A 20,059-nucleotide genomic window follows, 5' to 3' on the forward strand; every position below is an offset into this window, starting at 1 on the left:
CCTAGCCAGGAATTCCGAAATAGGCCTGTCGTTAAATCGGAAAACGAGCGGACAAACGGAAAGCGGTTTCATGGAAACTCAAAGTCGGTAGACTGGTCGTGGAGGAAACTTTCGACGCGATTGCTATCGTGTCCGAAAGTCTGACGAGAGGGACACGGAGCTCGAAAGCCTAGTCGGTATTGACAGAGTCCGGGCTAAGATCACAGGCTGCACGTGCGTGAGCTATTTCATCCGAAAGTGTTAACGATACATAAAAGTCAAGCAGTTCGACGTTATCGATGCTCGTCGTTTTTCATTGCACAATGACGTCAATGCACTCGCTATTGTTTTATTCGTTTACAAGCGCTGATCAGGACGCCGCACGCGGTTTATTTAACCGCGGCTGCAGCTGCGCGTACTGCGCACGCAGTTATAAATGCTGACAAAGCCAACGTGCACCGATCTGTCAGACCGTAGACACGACACCCACAGTGGCTATTTTCGAGTATTGCCGCCTTTTTTTCCACGCCAGGCCGCCCACTCTGCCCTTTATCCGCTTCTCCATGAACCGAGGTATACGGATCACCTGTTCATCGACGAGCCAGCGGGATGCTGTTCGTCGGCACACAGCTTTCTTAATCAGGCCTCGTACCGACTATAACAAAGCGTCCTTTCTTCTCGCGGTTTAGCAAATACACGCTGATCGATTTTCGATAATATCACGCGACGATCGCTACGATAAATGTATACTTTAGCGCAGAATAACAGTCCCGCGAGCACGAAGGCCGTTTCGCTCACGGTTGCTAGACTTCACCGTCGTTGCTGTTATCTTCTACAATTTTTAACCGCATTCCTCTCGCAGCGAGTTCTAAAGAAAGCTCCACAAAAATACGCAAGCTTCGTCCAAACGTGGTTAAAACGTTATCGAAACGTAATCAATGGAAAGGAAAACTGGTTCAGCAATTAATTCCTATCCTCCATTGTGCTTCTTTGTCCTCCTCTTTCAATCCGCGTTTTTCCAACGATGCACCGATTAACACGTATCTCCTAGTTTCGATAGACTATCTTCGGTTGAAAGGAGAACCACTCTCGTCCTTCGTTCACGGTACTCCATTCGTTCCTTTCCACTCTACGTGACTTATTCTCTCGCAAATTGAAAATTTCCCTGGAAAAACGGGGCGCCCGATCCGTTGCTAGGCACGGTTCTGAGAGCTAGGGAATATCGAGTGAATATAACGAAAGTCCCCAGAAGTGGCTGAAGCATTGACACTCGGATGCCTCGGAGTACCTAGAGTGGACTTCGAAGTCCATCGTTACAACGTGGAACAATATTTCTCCATGTCTCGCGACAATTATAGTCCAAATATTTCCCCAGATGACGTCCCCTATTACACGCCCTCGAAGATGGAGAATTTACAACTCGCCTAATCGAAATATCGGACAGCGGAGCACGAGCGACGAGGATTCCTTTCAACGCGATTTTCCGCCATTTGTTTCGGCCGACTGTCTATTTTAAGATTCCATCGGATGAAATTGAAATCGACCCAAGACTCCCACCGCGATTTCACTTATCGAGCGAAGAAATTGGAAAATTCGATTCTTCCGGGCTCGTTATCTCATCGGCCGGAAGCCGCTGGAACCGTGCAATAAAGATGCCACTGACAGCCTGCCGGGAATGTCGCAATTCCACTCGGACGTATCGGGTTTCGTTCGCGAATCTTTCACAGTCCGATATGTAAATCGCGTATTTACATAAACACGTGTAAACGTGTTTTACAACGTGCATTCGAGCTGGCCGGCAGTGTCGTAAAAATAAAGGAAGCGATGGAAGCCCACTTTTGTCGGGGCCGGTGGTGCCCAGAGCGCCGAGAACAATAAAATTTGCACAACAATGGCACTAAGAACAGACGGGGAAAAAATATTTGGCCCACATTCAGGGTCTATTGTAGTTGCTGCGAGATCCAGTCCGAAACGAGCCTCTTAATGTCATTGTGCCTCGCGCAGCGACTGTCATAATCAACTTGTTAGCCAAATTCCTTAAGACGAACAATATCCTACGTACCCTACGTCCTTTCATCTCTCGAGGAGACACGAGACGTGCTACACAAAGCGGTAAATTATTCCTGTACCTCGGGATCGACGCGGATGGAAGAAGAAAAATTTCGAAAAATGGGGTACCGGAGAAAAATTGCAACGAGAAGCAGCCACGACACTGTGCCATTTCCCTCCCCAAGGGGCAAGGAAAAAATGGCCAGATGAACAGCGAAACAACGACGTTCGAAACGAAATGTCGATCGATTTATCGTCATCGCGACGCTTCCGTCTTTCTCCCTCCAATCTCGTCGCTGTCTGTGCGTCTCTCTCGCTCCGTGCGGATGATTGATCGTCGTGGATGGCAGAGGAGTTTATGGGACCTACCGTCGAATATAACCGCGAAACACGAAGTTACAGCGTTCCTAAATTCCCGTCGATGCTATTCTCGCTCCGAACGCTCGAAGACAAGCGGAAATACACGGGCGTCGTCTTGGAATAGAATCGGAGCCGAAAATCTGAGAGTTTGTTTGCTCGTCGGCGGATTCGCATTGACGAAAATAATGACTGACTGACAAGAACGTCATTGTTGCCGGTTAAATGCACATTGCCTAGCGTCGATCCTTCCCGAGCGCCGATTTATTATTGGCCTACATTCCGGATTCGTCGTAGTAGAAAAGTCAGCAGCGGTCAGACAGGCGGACTAGTCACGGACCGTTCGTGCACTAATCCGGTTCTAAATGAATCAGCCACCCGATCGGGTGTCGGATTCGGGGCTGGATGACGAAGGGAACAAAAGGCAGCGGAAATCCTGTTTGGCTTTTAGCGAGCTCGGGTGTCTCGTAGCTGAGTAGTTAAATAGATCGTATTTAGCGCGGATCGATCGATTTGCGCGGTCAGGCGGGGTGTCTCGGAAGGAACACTGTAAACGAGGATAATAAATATTCGAGGATGATGATTTCTTCCTCCGAGACGACTGGGTGTTAAAAATTGGCCGGCAGGAAAAGCGTGCATACGAGGCGGCGAAACTTTTGCTCGAGTTGGAAAAGTTTTTAGAAGCAGGACGAATATAACTTTGCTCTGGTATATCGCTTTACACGAGGTAGCTGGTTCGACAGCAAAGTCGCTATCCACGTTATAACATCGTTTTAGTCAACTCGATATACTTTGCAGGAAAATAAATAGGGTAACGTACGAGGTTCGAGGTCTGATTGTTGGCGGATGTAAAATTAGCAACAGGAATAATAATCCCGCGTCAAAGATATCACTCTGGTCTTCGAAACTTTCTACGTCGTAATTATAAACTCGAGTTTCGTAATTATTGCCAGCTGCTCGATCGATATTTATCCCTCGTCTAGGGTGCGAACCACTTATCGATGCATCGTGTTAAGTTTAAAAGACATCGGAGCACGGTGAATTATGAAAATTCGCGGTAGGACGCTATCACGTGTCAAGGGGTGATTAACCAGCGATGAAATCTCCAGAGCATTAACTAATACGAGATGTGACGAGTCAAAGAGGACGTTGGCTAATTGCTAACGCGAGATACGAAATCTTGACTGGAGACTTGCCAGGAATTATCGAACGCGTTTATTAGAATTGCTCGCAACGAATTCGGATTAATTTCACGGATAAACAAGAGCAACTGGCTGACGATAGGGTGTAAGAACTCCAACCGCGTTTGAAATAAAACTCCTGAAACGAATCGATCAATTGCTCGTGACAGGTATCTCTCACGTATCTGACAAATCGATCCACGTAGCTTCCTGGTAAATTGAGAAGACAGGGTAGCGTTAATAGGCGATTGACACCGAGTAGAACGTCGACACGTGTCAGTGCAGATCGCGTGCGTAAACTCGGCCTAACCCGAGACGATGAGCCTCGAACTCGAGCGATCGGCCGGCCAGTCTTCGCCAGAAATAGGTCCCTGTGGTAGTTGTATTTTTAAATAATTTCTCGACGACCTACGACAATTGCGTGGCACGCGGCACGTTTTTTGGTGATTAAACTCGCGGTGTTACACGGCTCCTCATGCCCCTGACGGTGTTTCCAGCAACGCCGGCCCTGCGCGAATTTTATCCTCTCGGGATACGTTCGACGAATTTCGGGAAACATGGGAAGAACATTCGAGAAAATATTATATTAGCTCGCTTCTCGACTTTTATAATATAAGCTTATTTGCCTAGTCTGCTGAACGGAGATTGAAACTCGAAACAAGAACGAAGTTCCCAAGTTAGGTTGGGTTAATATTAATTTTGGGCAATGGAGGAAGAAAATATTTAACGACAGAGGATTTTATTACATCGCGATATATTCGACGAATGTTAGAAAATACCGGGAACCCGTTTAACAAATAACCAACGTTTTCCACGCCGCCTCGAACAAGCGTTCTTAAATCGTTATTTAAAAAGAATTTGAATAAAATCAAACGAACGTTCAGCGTGCTTTTATCGCTTCTTCGCGTTTCTACGAAATAACAAGCACCTCGAATAATATATTTCGCAACGATGGCACCCGATTGCCGCGGGATAAAGATCCTGCTCGTAGGATTCGAGGGCTCTTAAAATCCGCGCGCATCTTCGAATTATTTAGAACACGGGCTGCAAACGCGCTCCCGCTCTCGCAACGCTTCTGATTCCGAAAACGCGAATTATTGCAGTTGTATATTATCTATCAGGATGAAAAACGATCGGGCGCGTATCAGTCGATAAATAAATCGAAAGCGTCTGCAGCCGAACCGCCACTTACCGGGATACGAAACGCAGAGATTCCTACGAATCTTCGCTATGGTACCCGGTCGTCTTTCATCGACTCGGATAATTACACGGAATAATTCGTAATTCCGGTAACGCTAACCAGACCCCTAGCTAACAGGGCCACCCCTCGCCCCACCCTTTTGTTTTTCGAACCGCCGTGTTTTAAACGCTGATGTATGCAGTCCGTCTGTTTTGGTTGGACGGTATAAATACAATGGCCAAAAGCCGGGGAGCTCTCCTCGAATAAACACAGACGTTTCCCGACTTCGTTGGCTGGCACGAAACGTACGTGAGAAAATTCAGAGTGGCTCGGTGCTTCGAAATGACCGCAAGAATTTGCGACGTTGATACGGCGGGGGTCCCGCCAGCTAGGAGGGGGGCCATTTTTATTCAAACGGCCACGTAACGAAGTTTTCCCGGGGATAACCGCGGGCCCGGGAATTGTCCCAGTGGCCATCGGCTAAGTACACGTAACTGCGCACGAACGGGGTGGAAAAATTGCGAGGAGAGTATCGTATTCCATATTTTTCTGTTCGCGGGTCGGGTGACGTTTTAAGGCGTCGGGCGAAGCTAACGGATACGAATGGGATAATGGCACCGCGGTGGTAGAGGGAACAAAGCGGACACCGTTAAGCAGAAATTAAACATGCCGTGGGGGTCTCTCGTGGCGGGCTTAATGCGATCTTTCGCTACTTTGTCACGCGGACCTTCTTCTGTCTCGCGCTTTGAAATCGTTATGTAATGACTCATAATATGGGACAGAAAGAAATAAATATTTGTTACGTAACCAGCTTCTGATTAACTTGCCGTATTTTTAGCAAAATTTCCCGGTTCTACGGTGAGTAAACGTGGTATTTTTCTTTTTCTTTTTGTATTAATTTTTGAGAGAGAGAGAGAGAGGAGATTCTCGGTTCCATTTTTCTATTGTACTAGGTTATTCGGAAAATCATTTCGTTTTATTTTTATATAAATGAAGACGATTTTCTTATACCGAGTAAATATTTTATTTTCTATTTAATATTTTATTTTTGTTTTTACGAAATTACTTTTCGAACAACCTAATATTTCAGGTCAATCCATTCGAAATCTCCGTTCAAGGTAATTATTCTGGTATCTCTTTGGAGGAATTGTTAATTCGAAATTGTCGGTTTTGGTCGAAATATTGAGGGAAATTGGAGAGAACAATTAAGCAGAATTCAGGGTATGAGGCGGAAATACAAAACGGAGGAAAATCGTTACGGCGAAGGACGCAAACGTAGGGATAAATTCGAGTGGACGGACATCGTTAGAAGAGTCGTAAGATTCGCGTTAAAATCGTGCAATAATAAAAATGTCCGCTGCACCGTGTCCGAATAATTCGCAACGACGTTGCACCGTTGCTAACCCGACGTTCTGTCCGATTACGAAAACTTTCCATCGAATTATCGAACCGAGGAAAACGTCGGGAATAACGAGCGGGTCTCCGAATAATTTACAATAGTCGTAAATGAATAATTTAGAACACGCGTGAAGATCAAACGGGTAAAACGCGTGAAATTCTCGCGCACGGACCGACACGCTCAAAGGGACATATCGTGTGCCAAAATTCGTTACGAGCCGATGACAAAAATATTTCTAAACAAATGAATCATAAAGATGATAAAATGTGTCGTTCGATGACACTCGGTAATGATCCGACTCTAAAACCAGACTGAAAGCTCTGTTTCCGAACCAAATAAAGCGTTACGCCTTGTCGCCGAATATTGCAAGTACAGAAGCAATAATTGATCTCGTTGAACCGATGCCAATATTCAACGTCCCCTCTGTGCATATGATGTATCGGTCAAGTCGCGTATAATGAGCACGGTATGTCCCTTGAATCAATATTAATTAAAAAGCTGCGTTTCTTAAATCTCTAGTTTAGAATCTAAGCCTACAACGGGTACTCGCGTGTATATTTCTTCGATTATTCGACGAATTAATTTTTCCAAAACATACGCTATTTTTCTCCAATTTGTTTCGTTAATTTCACCAGCTATCACTCGAGAAATTTCTACGCAAATCTCGAGCTCAGAGTCTAAGCCCACACCGGGTATTCACGTGTATATTTCTTCGACTACGTGACGAATTAATTTTTCCAGAATTTACGCTATTTTTCTCCAATTCGTTTCGTTACTTTCACCAGCTATTACTCGAGAAATTTATACTGTAATGATAAAGAAGAAGCAAAGACTTTGAGAGCATCGTGCAGCCTTTTTCAACGCCGCGAGGTCGGAGTCTAAGCTGGAACTGAGTCTTTTCGTAGCAGTTTTTCTTATCAATTTTATAGATTAATTCTTTGAAAATGCCACGCGCTGTTTTTCACGTATTTGTATTATTATTTTCGCGAGGTCGATGGAGATATTTCCGAGGTAACGTAAAGGAGCGCGATCTTTACGAGCTTTCTTGGATAGGAAGGAAAGCTCGCTTCTGTTTTCAACCGCAATACATAAAATGCACTAGGATGCTCCCGCGTAAAAGGTGTAATAACAGATTTATCGTCTCTGGCCAGCACTTATTTTCTCGTATGAACGTAAAACGAGGAATAAAAGAGATTCGGGGGTACGTGCAAATCCTTGGTATAAGTAATATCACGTCACTTGGCTGCTTATGAACGAATTCCGCGGGAGATGTTAAACATTTTACGCGACTTCGCGAAGGACTATACTTTTACGATCCAGACGATGGATAATGAAAAGCAGAATTGAATAATTTAGAGGGATTTTGTTCGATGAAAATAGGTAAGAATCGACAAGTAACGGAACATGTGTTCGATCCAAATTAGAGAGCTTTCGTCTCTAGAAACTGAGAATAAAGGAAATTTTCTAGATTCTAAATCCTTTTATATATCCTTCAACCTTTTAATAGTACAAACGAAAATACATTCGATCCAAATTAGAGAGCTTTCGACTCTAGAAACTGAGAATAAAGGAAATGTCCCACATTTCAAATTCTTTCATATATCCTTGAACTTTTTAGTGATACAAACGAAAATGCATTCGATCCAAATTAACGAGCTTTCGCCTCTACAAACTGAAAATAAAAGAGATGTACTACCTTTCAAATCCTTTTATATATCCTTGAACCTTTTAATACTACAAACGAAAATGTATTCGATCCAAGTAAACGAGCTTTTGTTTCCAGAAACTTAGAATAAAGAAAATATCCTGCCTTCCAAATTCCTTGGTATATCCTTCAACTTTTTAATAATTTAAACGAAAATGCATTCGATCTAAATTAGAGAGCTTTTGATTCTAGAAATTGAGAATAAAGGAAATATCCTAGCTTCCAAATTCTTTTATATACCCTTGAACCTTTTAATACTACAAACGAAAATGTATTCGATCCAAGTAATCGAGCTTTTGCTTCCAGAAACTGAGAATAAGGGGAATATCTTGCCGTCCAAATTCCTTGGTATATCCTTCAACTTTTTAATAATTTAAACGAAAATGCATTCGATCTAAATTAGAGAGCTTTTGATTCTAGAAACTGAGAATAAAGGAAATATCCTAGCTTCCAAATTCTTTTATATATCCTTGAACCTTTTAATAGTACAAATGAAAATATATTCGATCCAAATAATCGAGCCTTTGCTTCTACATACTGAAAGTAAAGGAAAGATCCTAGCTTCCAAATTCCTACATATAGCCTTCCATCTTTTAATAGTACCAACGAAAATGCATTTGATCCAAATTAGAGAGCTTTTGTCCCTAGATACTGAAAATAAAGGAAATATCCTACGTTTCAAATTCTTTCATGTATCCTCCAACTTTTGAATAGTACCAATGAAAATTCATTCGATCTAAATTAGAGAGCTCTCGACTCTATAAACTGAAAATAAAGGAAATATCCTACCTGCCAAATTCTTTGTTATATCCTCCAACCCTTTCACGGTATCAAGAAATTATTATAATCCGTTTCTCAAGGAAAATTCGCCACTAATTCTCAAGTGCATGTGCGTTACAGGAAAAGCAGAATTTAAGACGTTATCATTTTGCTCCTTTCACCAGGATGGAAAGGAAAACAGGTAAAACGTAACTTCCAATAACGCAATCCGTTTCTACTAATTTCCAGCAACCCTCAACTTCCATTCCCAGGATTACTCAAGCTGCATCGGGTAAGCGATTCAGTGTTTCCTTAATTGCGGAACGAGGAACGGAAGAAGGCACTTAAAGATTTCGCTACGCCAACTCGGAATTTAATCAGCTATAGCTATGGAATGAAAAGTTGAAAGAGGATCGTAAAGCCTTTCGGGAAGTCGTCGATGACAGGTATTCCACGTCTGAATGGCATTTTATCTGTTCTAGAAATTCATACGAGTCCTGACCGAGCGAACAAGCCAGACGAACAAAAGCGTGTCAATGCCGTTTCACCACGATAATTATCGATCTCGACCACTGCACCCACGGGTTACGCGTTATACACCATGATTACCATTTTACTTTTTAACGAACTCGCCGCGAGAACAACGTTAACTATGCCTCCCGTTGACCCCAGCAATCGTGTTTATCTTATAGCAGAATAGCCTATTCGGTAAACGCTATAAAGAAAGCTTTGCTAAATTGCGATTACACATCCACGGTCCTATCTCTGATTGGTGAGAAAGTCAAGCTGCAGACAAGAGCGCGATCCTTTGCAAAATTACCACTACCATCCACTGTCATTACCACTACCATTACCACTACCATTACCACTACCCTCACCATCGTCACACGATTGTTCTGAACCCAGAAAGAATTGGAAAAACTCACAGTACCGATTCCGGAAAGGAATAAATAAAATCACCACACGTTGTCTCCGACGTTAAATTTGCACTTTCGAATTGGAATAGCCCGAAGGAGAGTTTCTACCTCTGAAAAACCGCCGATGTATACAGCTCGAGGCCGGAATACGCGAAATGCAGATAGGAAATTCAGCCAGAGGGTAGTAGAGCAAGGGGCAGCGGAATATCGGACTCGCAGCTGCGTTAGGGTGAAATTTCCAGACCCAACCTCGCGGTCAATTTACAAGTTGCGAAAGCGAGTCGTGACATGCGAAACTGTTGTTTGTCATGTGATGAGGGGGTTAATTATCGCGGACGAAACGACCCCGTGTACGAAGCTTCGCGCAAGAACGTTCACGTGCCGAGCGAGCGTAGCGAATAATATTTTCCATGCAACATTCCCTTCGCGATCAAATATAAGCATCGGAAGCCTCAGTGACACGCGTTGATTTTCGTTAATGCGGACGTTGAACGCAGGTGATGGAGAAATATATATATATATATATATATACACGAGACTGTCCAAGCAGGGAACGCGTGGCTCGTAAATTTCCGCGGAATTTCGAGAATCGCGGCGTGAAAGCTGGTTGTAAATAGAACAAATAGGCACTCGAGCGAAGCGAGGATCTTCGCGGCGATGATAGCGAGGGGCGACATTTTAAATACTCGACATACTAGGGACCTTGGATGGGAAAGTGACGGCAGAATTTTAACGAGATTACCCCATGCGTTACCTCTTCCTTCGTAGATAAAGGAATCATCCAGCATGACTTACTGAGGCGCTGCGTATTCTCATGCTCGGAGCCTCCTCTTCCTACGTGGTTACATAATTTTTACACCGACAGGACTCGGGACGGGTTACACGAGCACGTTACACGAGCATGGACACCGTTTTCGTTTCTCTTCATCACTTAGCAACGACGCCGGCGTTGCTACCTCGTTGCACGGTTGCTTGCCTCTGCATGCACGGCGCGGCGTGTTCGATAAAGGAAAGGCTCGCACGTGAACTCGAGTCGCACGGATTTCGCGGCGCGTTCAGCCGGGATCGTGGTTCGAGGTGGGCAACATCAAAAATAAAGTCAAAGCGGCCGTAAGCGTCGCGGTGTCGTCTCGGCGTGAAAACCGGCGGCTACGCGAGGAAGCGGAGAGGAAGAAGAACAATAAGCGTGAACAGAAAGCGTGGGTGACGATTCAACAGGAGTGTGTGTCGTCAACACGTGTCCGTGTTCCGATCCACCGTCGATCATGCCCGCTCACCTCAATCCTCCACGCGCGGCGGTGTCGTTCGATCTCGAAACGAGCAGAATTCCATTCGATGGCAGCTAGTTATCCTCTTTCTCTCTCTATCTATCTCTTTCACGCTCTCTCTCTCTCTCTCTCTCTCACACACACACACTCTCTTTTCACCTCGTGCAACTCGAACCAAGTTCGAAATAAACCGTGAGGGTAAACCGTGGCTCCACCACGTACACACGTTGCCGGTCGGTCCGACACTGATCGTACACTGACTACTTGCTGCGTGGCCTCGCAGCGGGAGACGGAACTCCCAGTGGGGGTAGCGGCAGGAAATGGAACGGGGGGAAAAAGCTTGGAGCGAAGGGCAAGAAAGGGAAAATATGCGACGGAGAAAGCCCGAAGCAAGGGAAAAAAGGGAACGATGCCCTGTGTGACGATGGTACACAGGGAGTGCGTTTTCACAGGCATTTATTTGGCTTCACGGAACCGGGCTAAAATTCCGCTCCCTGTCTTTGCCTCTCTGAGTACGTACGTCTGGGGCTCCGCAGGATCGAGAACCGTAATTTGCGAGGTGAAACTTGCACGGTAACTTGTTTATCGAGTACATCAGCGACGCGGGAAATTACCGTGCTGGAAATCCTTGGTTAATTATCTCTTTATTTCTCCCTTTTTCGTACAGCCAACTGGTTTTATTTTACATTCTCGAGTTACTTGAATGCACGGAAAGAAAGGAGAGAATCTGAATGTTAATTTATGTGATAATTTGTTATTTATATATCTGATACTCCGACGACGACGCGTTAAAAATATCGTCGTCGATGGATAGACGATTGACATATTTCCAGATTCCGGTGTTCGGATTGGTTATTAATAGGAACTAGCGTGGATATCGATTTTTAAGCGTTTCGCTCCTTCCTTTGGTCCCATTAAACGAATAGACTCGGCGCTACGCGGTTAGTTTAACGTAATAACCGTTCATGGATTATTAATATCGATTTTTTAATTTCGCGGGTAATACTTCCGTTCCGCGGTCGGATGATGCGGGTATCGATTTTTCCACGTTTCGCTGTTTAATATAACGGACCGGCTGCTTCGCGATTAATTTCACGCGATAATCGTCGGTGGATTATCGATATCGGTGCTTCATTTGTTAGGATACTTGGGTTTCATAGACGGGTCTTACGGCAACGCAATGCGGTCAAACATGCTGAAAATAAGTTGGCATTTCAAGACACAGCTGAAGTACAGGATCATTAACTTCGTCCTAATATTAGATTGTTTAAATATTTCGAAGCAAAGACTCGCGTTCAACGAGTGCGACACGAACTTGTTGGTTCGAGAGATCGATGACAAATTCGATCGCCTATGAAGAATAATCGCGGTCACGTGAATCGAAATCGTTGCTTTTAATTCTTACAACGATACACCTGCCATCTTCTGTTTCTTCAAAAACGTCCCGCTTGCTTGCAATTCTTGCCCATTCCGTGAATCAAAATCTCTCCAAAGAAGACGAAAAATGACAGAAAGTATCCACCACTGAGGATGTACACCAGATTCCGCGTGTAGGACGATTTGGATAAACTACTGAACCTCATGACACGAGGATGCTTATTGATGAACTTCCCGATGTAGTCGTAGTGCCATTTTCTCTTAATACCGGCTATATGCAGACGCATTATGATCTCCACTATCCGATCTCTGTACGGCGTGTGTTTGCTCATGAAGTTCGCGACCGGTGGCTTCGCGTAGCAGAGATTCTTGCAAATTTTCATGGTAACCAATCCCCTACGTGCTTCCTGGTTGATGGCTATGTTCGCTATCTCCGAACTCGAGAAGCAGGTGACGTTCCTGTACCGCTTCAAGTAAAGCATGCAATCACCGATTTCGCTGATGGGGATCACCTTCTTCTTCAGCGAAAGAAAAGATGGGTCATCGATGAGAAAAGTAGCGTTTATGAGCGGATCGAAGACAGCGGGTGTCAACCCAGACTCGTCCAGCTCCTTGAAGCTCGTGTACTCCGTCTGTGTTTTCTCGTTTATGCTCATGGTGGTCAAATCCAGGTACAGACCAGCCGAGAATACCGACGAAGGCAACATGACGTAGAAAAATATTAGCTTCTCCTTGGTCCCTTTCGGCTTCATCGACACCGAGGTGGAGATCAGCAGACCAAAGATCTTCAGCGGCTGCCACGAGTTCGAGTCGAATTTCAAAGCTCTCGATATTCCCCAGATTATCAGGAAAGCCACGCAGTTCACGCCTATGCCAACCATAGCTCCTTTACACGAGTTGTTGTACGTGTACGTGATCGGTACCACCGGACACCAAGTCTCGAAGTCTAGCGGCAACGTGTAATCGATATCTGTCAATCGGTCCTGCGCGAACACTGACAGTGTCGTGACTATTATGTCAATTTCTCTGCTCATTATCTGGTTGAACAGATCTTTATCCAGCTTCTGGTGTACGAAAGTGAAATTCATCACACTGGCGAGTACCTGGGCGGTCTGTATGTCAGGGTTCGTCACCGAGTGCCCTGGCATCTCCTTTGGCAACCAGAGATGGCCCTCGCGCTTTATCACTGACCCCACGACCGGATAACCGTGGAGATTTCTTAATTTATTCGGAAACAACTCTATACCGGGAACAAAAGGCTGCTGGTCGTAGGAATTCGTGAACGGATCGTATCGATGAACCTCCACGGCGTTCTCGCGGCCATCGAGCTTCGAGATCTCTAAAATCGTCACGTCGATGAACCGAGCGTCCCACGCTTGCTTGAAAAGCGCCTCGAAATTGCAATTTTGCTCCTCCAACATGGTTATTATCAGAACCTTTGGACGGTTGCCGTTGGACGCGATCACGCGCATTATACCATCCCTTTGTTGCAGATCCGGAGGACCTTCCGCGATGAAGAGGTACAGGATCAGCGTTGCGCGAAATACAACGAGGGGTGGCAGTTCCTCGAGCATCGAGTCGTTCAGAGAAACGTAATTCGTCGGTACGACTCGAGCCACGGTTTTATAGATACTTTCCGCCATTTCGAAATTGCTTCCTGAAGGACTGTGCACGATAAGCTGCACGTTCGAAAATCTCGTTTCGCGAACAACGTCTTCGATGTGTCGATCGATGATCGCTAAATGTCTCGAATGATTCATCTGCTGAAGCGTCAGCAGGTATATCGGCAATAATTTCGCGATCATGCCGATTTTTCTACGATTCTGGAAGAATAAAGGCGGTGTTCAAGATGGCGTTCTTTGGAAAAGTGAATTATCTCGTACTTACGATCGAGGAATTCAAAAGATAAGACTTCTGCTGCACGGAAACGCTGAAAGAGTTGCGAAGCTTAAACGCAGAGTAGATGCAGCTGACTAAACGCAATACACGTTCCTCTTTCAGTGCCTAACGTAAAAAATTTCATTTATCTTAAGTGCAGTAATAGCATGCATAAATTATGTTCGCGCCACAAATAAAAGAAGCGTATTGATCTAACGATGCGTTACACGTCGAATGCTTTTAGCATTAATGCTATTAGAGATACTTTTAGAGATAAATTAGCCGATTAATGTACGCGTCGAAACATGGACAAATTTTTAATTAGCGACTCACGCGAGGCGACACGCATTGCGTGTATGACGTTGTTTCTAGACATTGTTTTTCCTTTACGATTCAACTTCGACAGAATTTCATTGGTACATTCCATAGCCGGTAATATCGATGGAACGCGAGTCAATAAATCCTATTCAATTTTGAAACGCTGAACACACGGGTAAAATGATGATTCGTGTAGTTTTATCGTCGGTTTCGCTCTTGCTACGCTTAAAATTAATTATTTTACCTGGATTTCATCATTTCGCTGGATTTCTGCAAAATATTCCTTACAAATTCGTGAAAATATTTCCTCTGGAAAACATCGAGGTCTGGATTTATTTGCGACGACTGAAAAGGAATGTCCAAAGGACGCGACGCTGAATGTCCCCCCAACGAAGAAGCGTTTAATCGCGCTGAAACGAATATTATTTCAATAGGATCGAAGGATTTCTTTCGTTAATGAATTTCATCTGCAGGTAGTGCGCAGGCGGAATATTCAATTAAGTTTGACAATGGTTTCCATTTATTGGTAATTTGCAAGCCCGATGCAAATTTTATTGACCATAGCCTAGAAACGTATAAATCATCCTTGAGGATGCATTACCCTCCGCAATTATGATAATTTTATTAACCGTAATCTTTTATTAACCGCAATTGCACTCTCTGAAACAGCTCAATGGCGCCGACAAATTATGCTGATTAACACCCCTGTATCTTGAAATTGTTTGCTTCCAATTATAGGAAATTAATTCAAGGCCACGAAGAAGATTGGAAGGACGTCGAGGAGGCGAAGCTCGCTGAATCGGACGAGATGGTTTAATAATATATAACCGTGTTCGAAGTGACTCTGCGGCGATCGTGCACCTCCATTTTACCGATCATCGTGACAGCGAGAGGTTGGAAATAAGTCCTTAGTATTCGCTCCAATAATTAATTAGTCGTTTATTTCTTCGTAAGTTATTCGACAATGATTTGCCATTACAAGTAAACGGATAGAACGTACGAGAAGAGGCCATTTTGTAAATCGAATCTGTAAGTTCGTTAAGCGTATAGAGACACGTTGCCCTCGGTTTAGCCGCGAAATTTCGAATGGGGAAAATATCCCGAAAGAGAATACCAAGCAACGATGAGATAGTGATTGTGCACGATACGAGTATATACTTTTGCGTAATCATCACGAGTCGGACGGACATCATCAGGAAGAGAGACAATATAAATAATACTCCACTTATTCGAGTACATATTGCGTGACGTATAAACAAATGAGGATGACGGTAAAGAAGAATAAATGCGTATAAATTACGTATAGAGCGGTAGAATAGGAATACAAGTATTAAATATACACGTTTGGCGATCTGAAAGCACAGCGGAATGTACGCGGATTGCAATGTCCGGTGTTTCGAAATTATCTTATCGAGTAGCCATAATGAAGGTTAACCTTTATACGTGTTACGTTGAACATATATTATGCATCGTTCCTAAATTACGAACATCGACAATGCGCGCGACGTCCCGGCGTTTTCTTATTTCCTGACCAGGACTAGAGAGAAGCATGAAAAGAGAACGAGGACGACGTTGGCCGCGTAAGTGGCGGCGCCATTTCCGTTCCAACAGGCGTTCAGATTGCACTGTTTGAGAACCGGATTGTACTTTTGCTTGAAGTATTCCCAATCGCACAGGCCCACGTCGCATCCGTCGAGCAGGACCAGCTTCTCGGCCAAGTAAAACATGACTTTGTTTGGCTGGCTGCTGCTGTCGCATCTGCGAATAAATATAGAAACGCTTTGGGACCAAGTGCACTTCGCTTAACACAGTTATGGTTTTACGAACAACCTCCAGACAGCTTTCGGTGGCTTTTATTAACCGCGTGATAAACCGTGGTCTCGCGTGACACGAGGATTTAATGCCAGAATTTTCAGACGGCCGTGAAAAGCTGACTTATCTGGGAAATCTTAAAAATCGCTAGTTTCGCGGTTAACGAAGACACGTAACTGCTCTTGACGAAATTAACGTTGACACGATGACGTCTTAGGACGATGGAAACGCGACTACTCGTGAGCTATTCGTCTTCGTTGTATCACGGTAATTATTGCCACCGGTGTGTAATATATTTAGGTACTCGTTACAGGTCTCGACGTTAATAGGATAAAATGAGGACTGCTCACTTGTAAAATACAGCGACGATATTCGCGGCGAAGGGTGATATGAAAGACGTTCGCCACTGACGTTTCGCCATATCCTTGTAATTATAAGCGGTCAGTTGCATTTGGTCTTTGTTAATGTTCAGCGTGGTCAAGAGATTCTGCAGGCTTATGATATCGCTGAAGTAAAACACGCCTCTGGGCTCGTTCGAGTCTCTGTCCTGTTCCACTTTCCTAAAATATTCGAAATGGTCATTCGTAGAGAAGAACGGGCATTTATTTGCGAAACAGAGGTGCCGCGCGACAATGCGAAAACGGTACCGCGAGATTGGCAGCTGCTTGCTGAGAAAACAAAGAATATTACCAAAAGTGATTCATCATGTCTTGCAAAAGCGTACATCCTAGCTGAGCATTGATTTCACGTCCATATCCGGCTTTGTAATAATAGTAGAGATCTTCGCGATACTCTAGCACACGAAGCTCTTCTTTGCTGAAAACGGCACACCAAGGTGAAAGTTGCGTCACTGTCCAGGCCTTTTCGTAACGGCACATGTCGTACATCGTTAGAATGGATTCTGGGAAATAAAATGCTGGATAAACCGAACGGAAATAGATCAAACTGGTCTTTTCATAGATCCGAAACTCACCTCTGGAGATGTCGTACAAGAATCCGAGTCGTCGACTCACGTTCTGCAGCAGGTCTCTGAATTCCGGGCCTTCCTCGAACCTCATTACCTCCTCGACGGAGATATTGCTGTGCTCGTTGTCCCATACGTTACAGGATTTGTACATCTGGTAAATATTAGTGCCGAGAATTAGCTTTCTATTTCTCCACCGAAGAAAGCGAATGGAGAAACAGAGAATAAGGAAAAATTACGACTATATTCTATTCGCTTACCGTCAGTAAAGTGTCATTTATAGGCACTTCCTCTGCATCCACTGCCTGTCTGTTCCCAAACAGTCCCTCCATGAAGGATTCCATGTCACGTGTATCGGTTGTCTTGAACTGGAATTATCCTCCGATTAATAAAATTGGAAAATTTTTCATTCATCTGTCATTGAATGTCAAAAGAAAAGAAAAGAAGAACACGTACCATGTAGTTCTTCGCGGTTACGTTCTCGTCTTTGGCTTGCAGAAGCTGAAGGAAATTGCTTTGCAATCGTCTGGCGAGCAATCTCATATCTTCCACACCCTGCGGTGTCAAAATTTCCGCTCTTTCGATTACGAGATAATCGTTAGGCTTCCATCTTTTCAAGTTCTCCAGGTCCCTGTTGCACATGCGTCCGTCTGCGGAAAAGAAAATCGCGTGGAAGGACGCGCGGTGTTGCACGTAGGAAGGACGATCCGGCTTTTAGATTTAGAAAGCGAGTCTCGGCTTTTCGAAAGATCGACGACCCGAGATTAGCCGTGTTCCAGTTCGGGGAGACGCGTTCTGCGTGAACCCGATAAATCTAGGGTTAACTGCTGCAAATGTGACTATTGATCAACATGTAAAACGACTCGTGGCGAAGATCGATACGAAAAAGTGTCAATGACCTGAATTAGCGGCTAACTGGTTTACCAGCGTTTGCTTTAACGGGAACACCTTTTTCTCGGAACTTTCCCGATGAATAATGAAACTCGGGCGCACGTAAGCGGTGTCAATATTTTCAGCTGTACTTTCAGCGATTTTCAGCTTACGCTCGTTCTTATCTTATCAATATCTGCCTTCCTAAAAATACCTCACACTCACTGTTTCGTGATTCGTGGTTGTTAACTATCTGATCCTGCAGGTCCGTCAGTTTCAGCATTTCCATGATCTCTGGCTCGGTCGGGCATCGCGTACCATGCGTGGCGAACATCCACACTTGCTCTGCACGACAGTCTACGAAATGATTGAGAGTAATTGAGAAACTTCCCGTTGAATGCTCGATCGGGTGCCGATCGATTTCTCGAAATTATAGCCTACTCACTGGGCACGTCCTGGAACCGTGTTTTGCCAGCGTGAACAAAATGGTAGGCCGTTTTAGTGGCCATGTACAGATACGGATCATCCTCGTCGGCGAAACAGAAGTCAACGTCACGCGCGGAAACGTGACTGATTAAGAAAATCAAGAATACCACTGGCGCGATCATTTCGGAAATCTCGGCGTTCTATCTGCAACGAGAAAGCAGAGATTAAACGAATCTTCCACGAAGGACAATTTCGTACTTATATTTATTTCTTTGTACTTAATTTTATCCCTACGAATCGGCCAGGGAGGCGTAATTTTTCATTCGTCCCTTAACTCTCGGAATTCATAAAGCGCTTTGTTTCAATAAAGCACAGCAAGCAGTAAACCTACATTTTCCTGTGCTGATGTCACGTGTTACTTTACTACCGGTTTCGCGAATTACAATCGACTGCACACTGAATAGACTTTATGTAACAGGATATTTATCCGTTTCTTTTTTCCATTTTCACGGTTAAGTAAAAAATCTGAGTAGGGAATTATCCAAGCGTTCTTCAGCCTTACGTAATCGTAAAATCCATATTCGCGGTTACCATAGGATTGAAACGTTGAATGGACTATAGACACGCGTTTTGGAAAAAGAGTCTTAATTCGAGGAAATTTGAGAATAATATTAGACGTGGTTTATATCTGTGCGAAGTTGAGAATTATTTATAGAAAATTTGCCATTTCCAGGGCGTTTTATTTTTCCTGCAGATTACGTGGATTGCAGGTATTTCCAAGGTAACATAAATTTTCCTCGGTCGAGCTAATTAGAGGTATCAGTGTCGTATACTTTTTCATCGCATCACTGGTAATTTCAGTCCTTTCCGCTGTCTTGGAGGGGCACCGGCGTTTATGCTCGTTTTGCTCACAATAAAAGTTTTTACAAGTTCCCTCACGTTCTCTGAAACGTTGAACTACGTGTCCCGTTCTTTTAATCAAACGTTGCCCGAAGTCCAGAGCGGCGAATTTAATTTTGCCCGCTGGGATTTCGAATTATTTAACTCGAAGGAAGACGCGTTACCTACCGTGGAATAGATATTCCTGCACCAAGGTTAAGGATAGATGTAAAACGTGAATGTGAAAGTTAAGATGTGCTCACGCATTACGCGTACAAGCGGCTTTATTGCATAATTCGCGAGTAAGAAACAGGTTCTGCTAAAGCTCTAGTCTCCGCTGTACCAATATTATTCTTGCGTCCAAATTCGAAGCGTGACGTTCGTTCCGCTCTTATCGAGATGCATCTTCGAGATTCGCACTCGGAGATGCTAATTCCTCGCGCACCGATTTTCGCTAAAAAACCACTTTGCGCGTCTCAATGCTCAATAAACGGTAATTAAGACCATGTACTTCTGCAAACAAGAATGCACACGATAATAAATGTATCCCTGACAATTACAGGGAAAATTGTGCAAATTTGTATTTATAAAACCGTGCGAATTTTAGGAATCTTACGAAATAATTTCAATATATTCTTGATAATTACAGGGAAATTGTGCAAATTTGTATCTGTATAAAACTATGTGAATTTTAGAAATGTTAGGAAGTAATTTAAATATATCCCTGACAATTATAGGAAA

The 20,059-nt window shown here is 44.1% G+C and overlaps 3 protein-coding genes across 8 annotated transcripts in view; all 3 read right to left on the reverse strand.

The window, feature by feature from the left end:
* Positions 1–11,034, reverse strand: part of LOC108546366 (transmembrane protein 114) — a 28,264-nt gene extending 17,230 nt beyond the window's left edge. Inside the window, exon 1 of one of the 5 annotated variants that reach the window (XM_017898426.1) lies at positions 10,954–11,034. The gene's annotated coding sequence lies outside the window, so the exon portion shown is untranslated. Of the gene's footprint in view, positions 1–4,758; positions 4,834–10,280; positions 10,603–10,803 lie in introns of those variants that run through there. The other 4 variants (XM_017898422.1, XM_017898434.1, XM_017898442.1 and 1 more) reach the window with 4 other exon arrangements.
* Positions 11,035–12,227: 1,193 nt separating this feature from the next.
* LOC108546274 (uncharacterized) lies at positions 12,228–13,976 on the reverse strand. Its single transcript, XM_017898267.1, has one exon. It carries the CDS (start codon positions 13,974–13,976, stop codon positions 12,228–12,230), a length of 1,749 nt encoding a protein of 582 aa, XP_017753756.1.
* A 1,358-nt stretch (positions 13,977–15,334) lies between these two features.
* The window catches only part of LOC108546293 (multiple inositol polyphosphate phosphatase 1), a 6,962-nt gene continuing 2,237 nt past the window's right edge, over positions 15,335–20,059 (reverse strand). For both annotated transcript variants that reach the window (XM_017898306.1, XM_017898312.1), the window contains exons 2-9: positions 18,459–18,643; positions 18,239–18,370; positions 17,600–17,793; positions 17,404–17,511; positions 17,153–17,297; positions 16,870–17,080; positions 16,530–16,739; positions 15,335–16,125 (exon numbers count right to left, since the gene is read on the reverse strand). In XM_017898306.1, coding sequence (XP_017753795.1) covers positions 15,888–16,125; positions 16,530–16,739; positions 16,870–17,080; positions 17,153–17,297; positions 17,404–17,511; positions 17,600–17,793; positions 18,239–18,370; positions 18,459–18,621 — 1,401 coding nt within the window. In that variant the 5' untranslated portion in view covers positions 18,622–18,643 and the 3' untranslated portion in view covers positions 15,335–15,887. The remainder of the gene's footprint in view (positions 16,126–16,529; positions 16,740–16,869; positions 17,081–17,152; positions 17,298–17,403; positions 17,512–17,599; positions 17,794–18,238; positions 18,371–18,458; positions 18,644–20,059) is intronic.

Source organism: Eufriesea mexicana, unplaced genomic scaffold, assembly GCF_001483705.2.
Source record: "Eufriesea mexicana isolate 0111107269 unplaced genomic scaffold, ASM148370v2 scaffold4744748174, whole genome shotgun sequence".
Taxonomy (NCBI): Eukaryota; Metazoa; Arthropoda; class Insecta; order Hymenoptera; family Apidae; genus Eufriesea; species Eufriesea mexicana.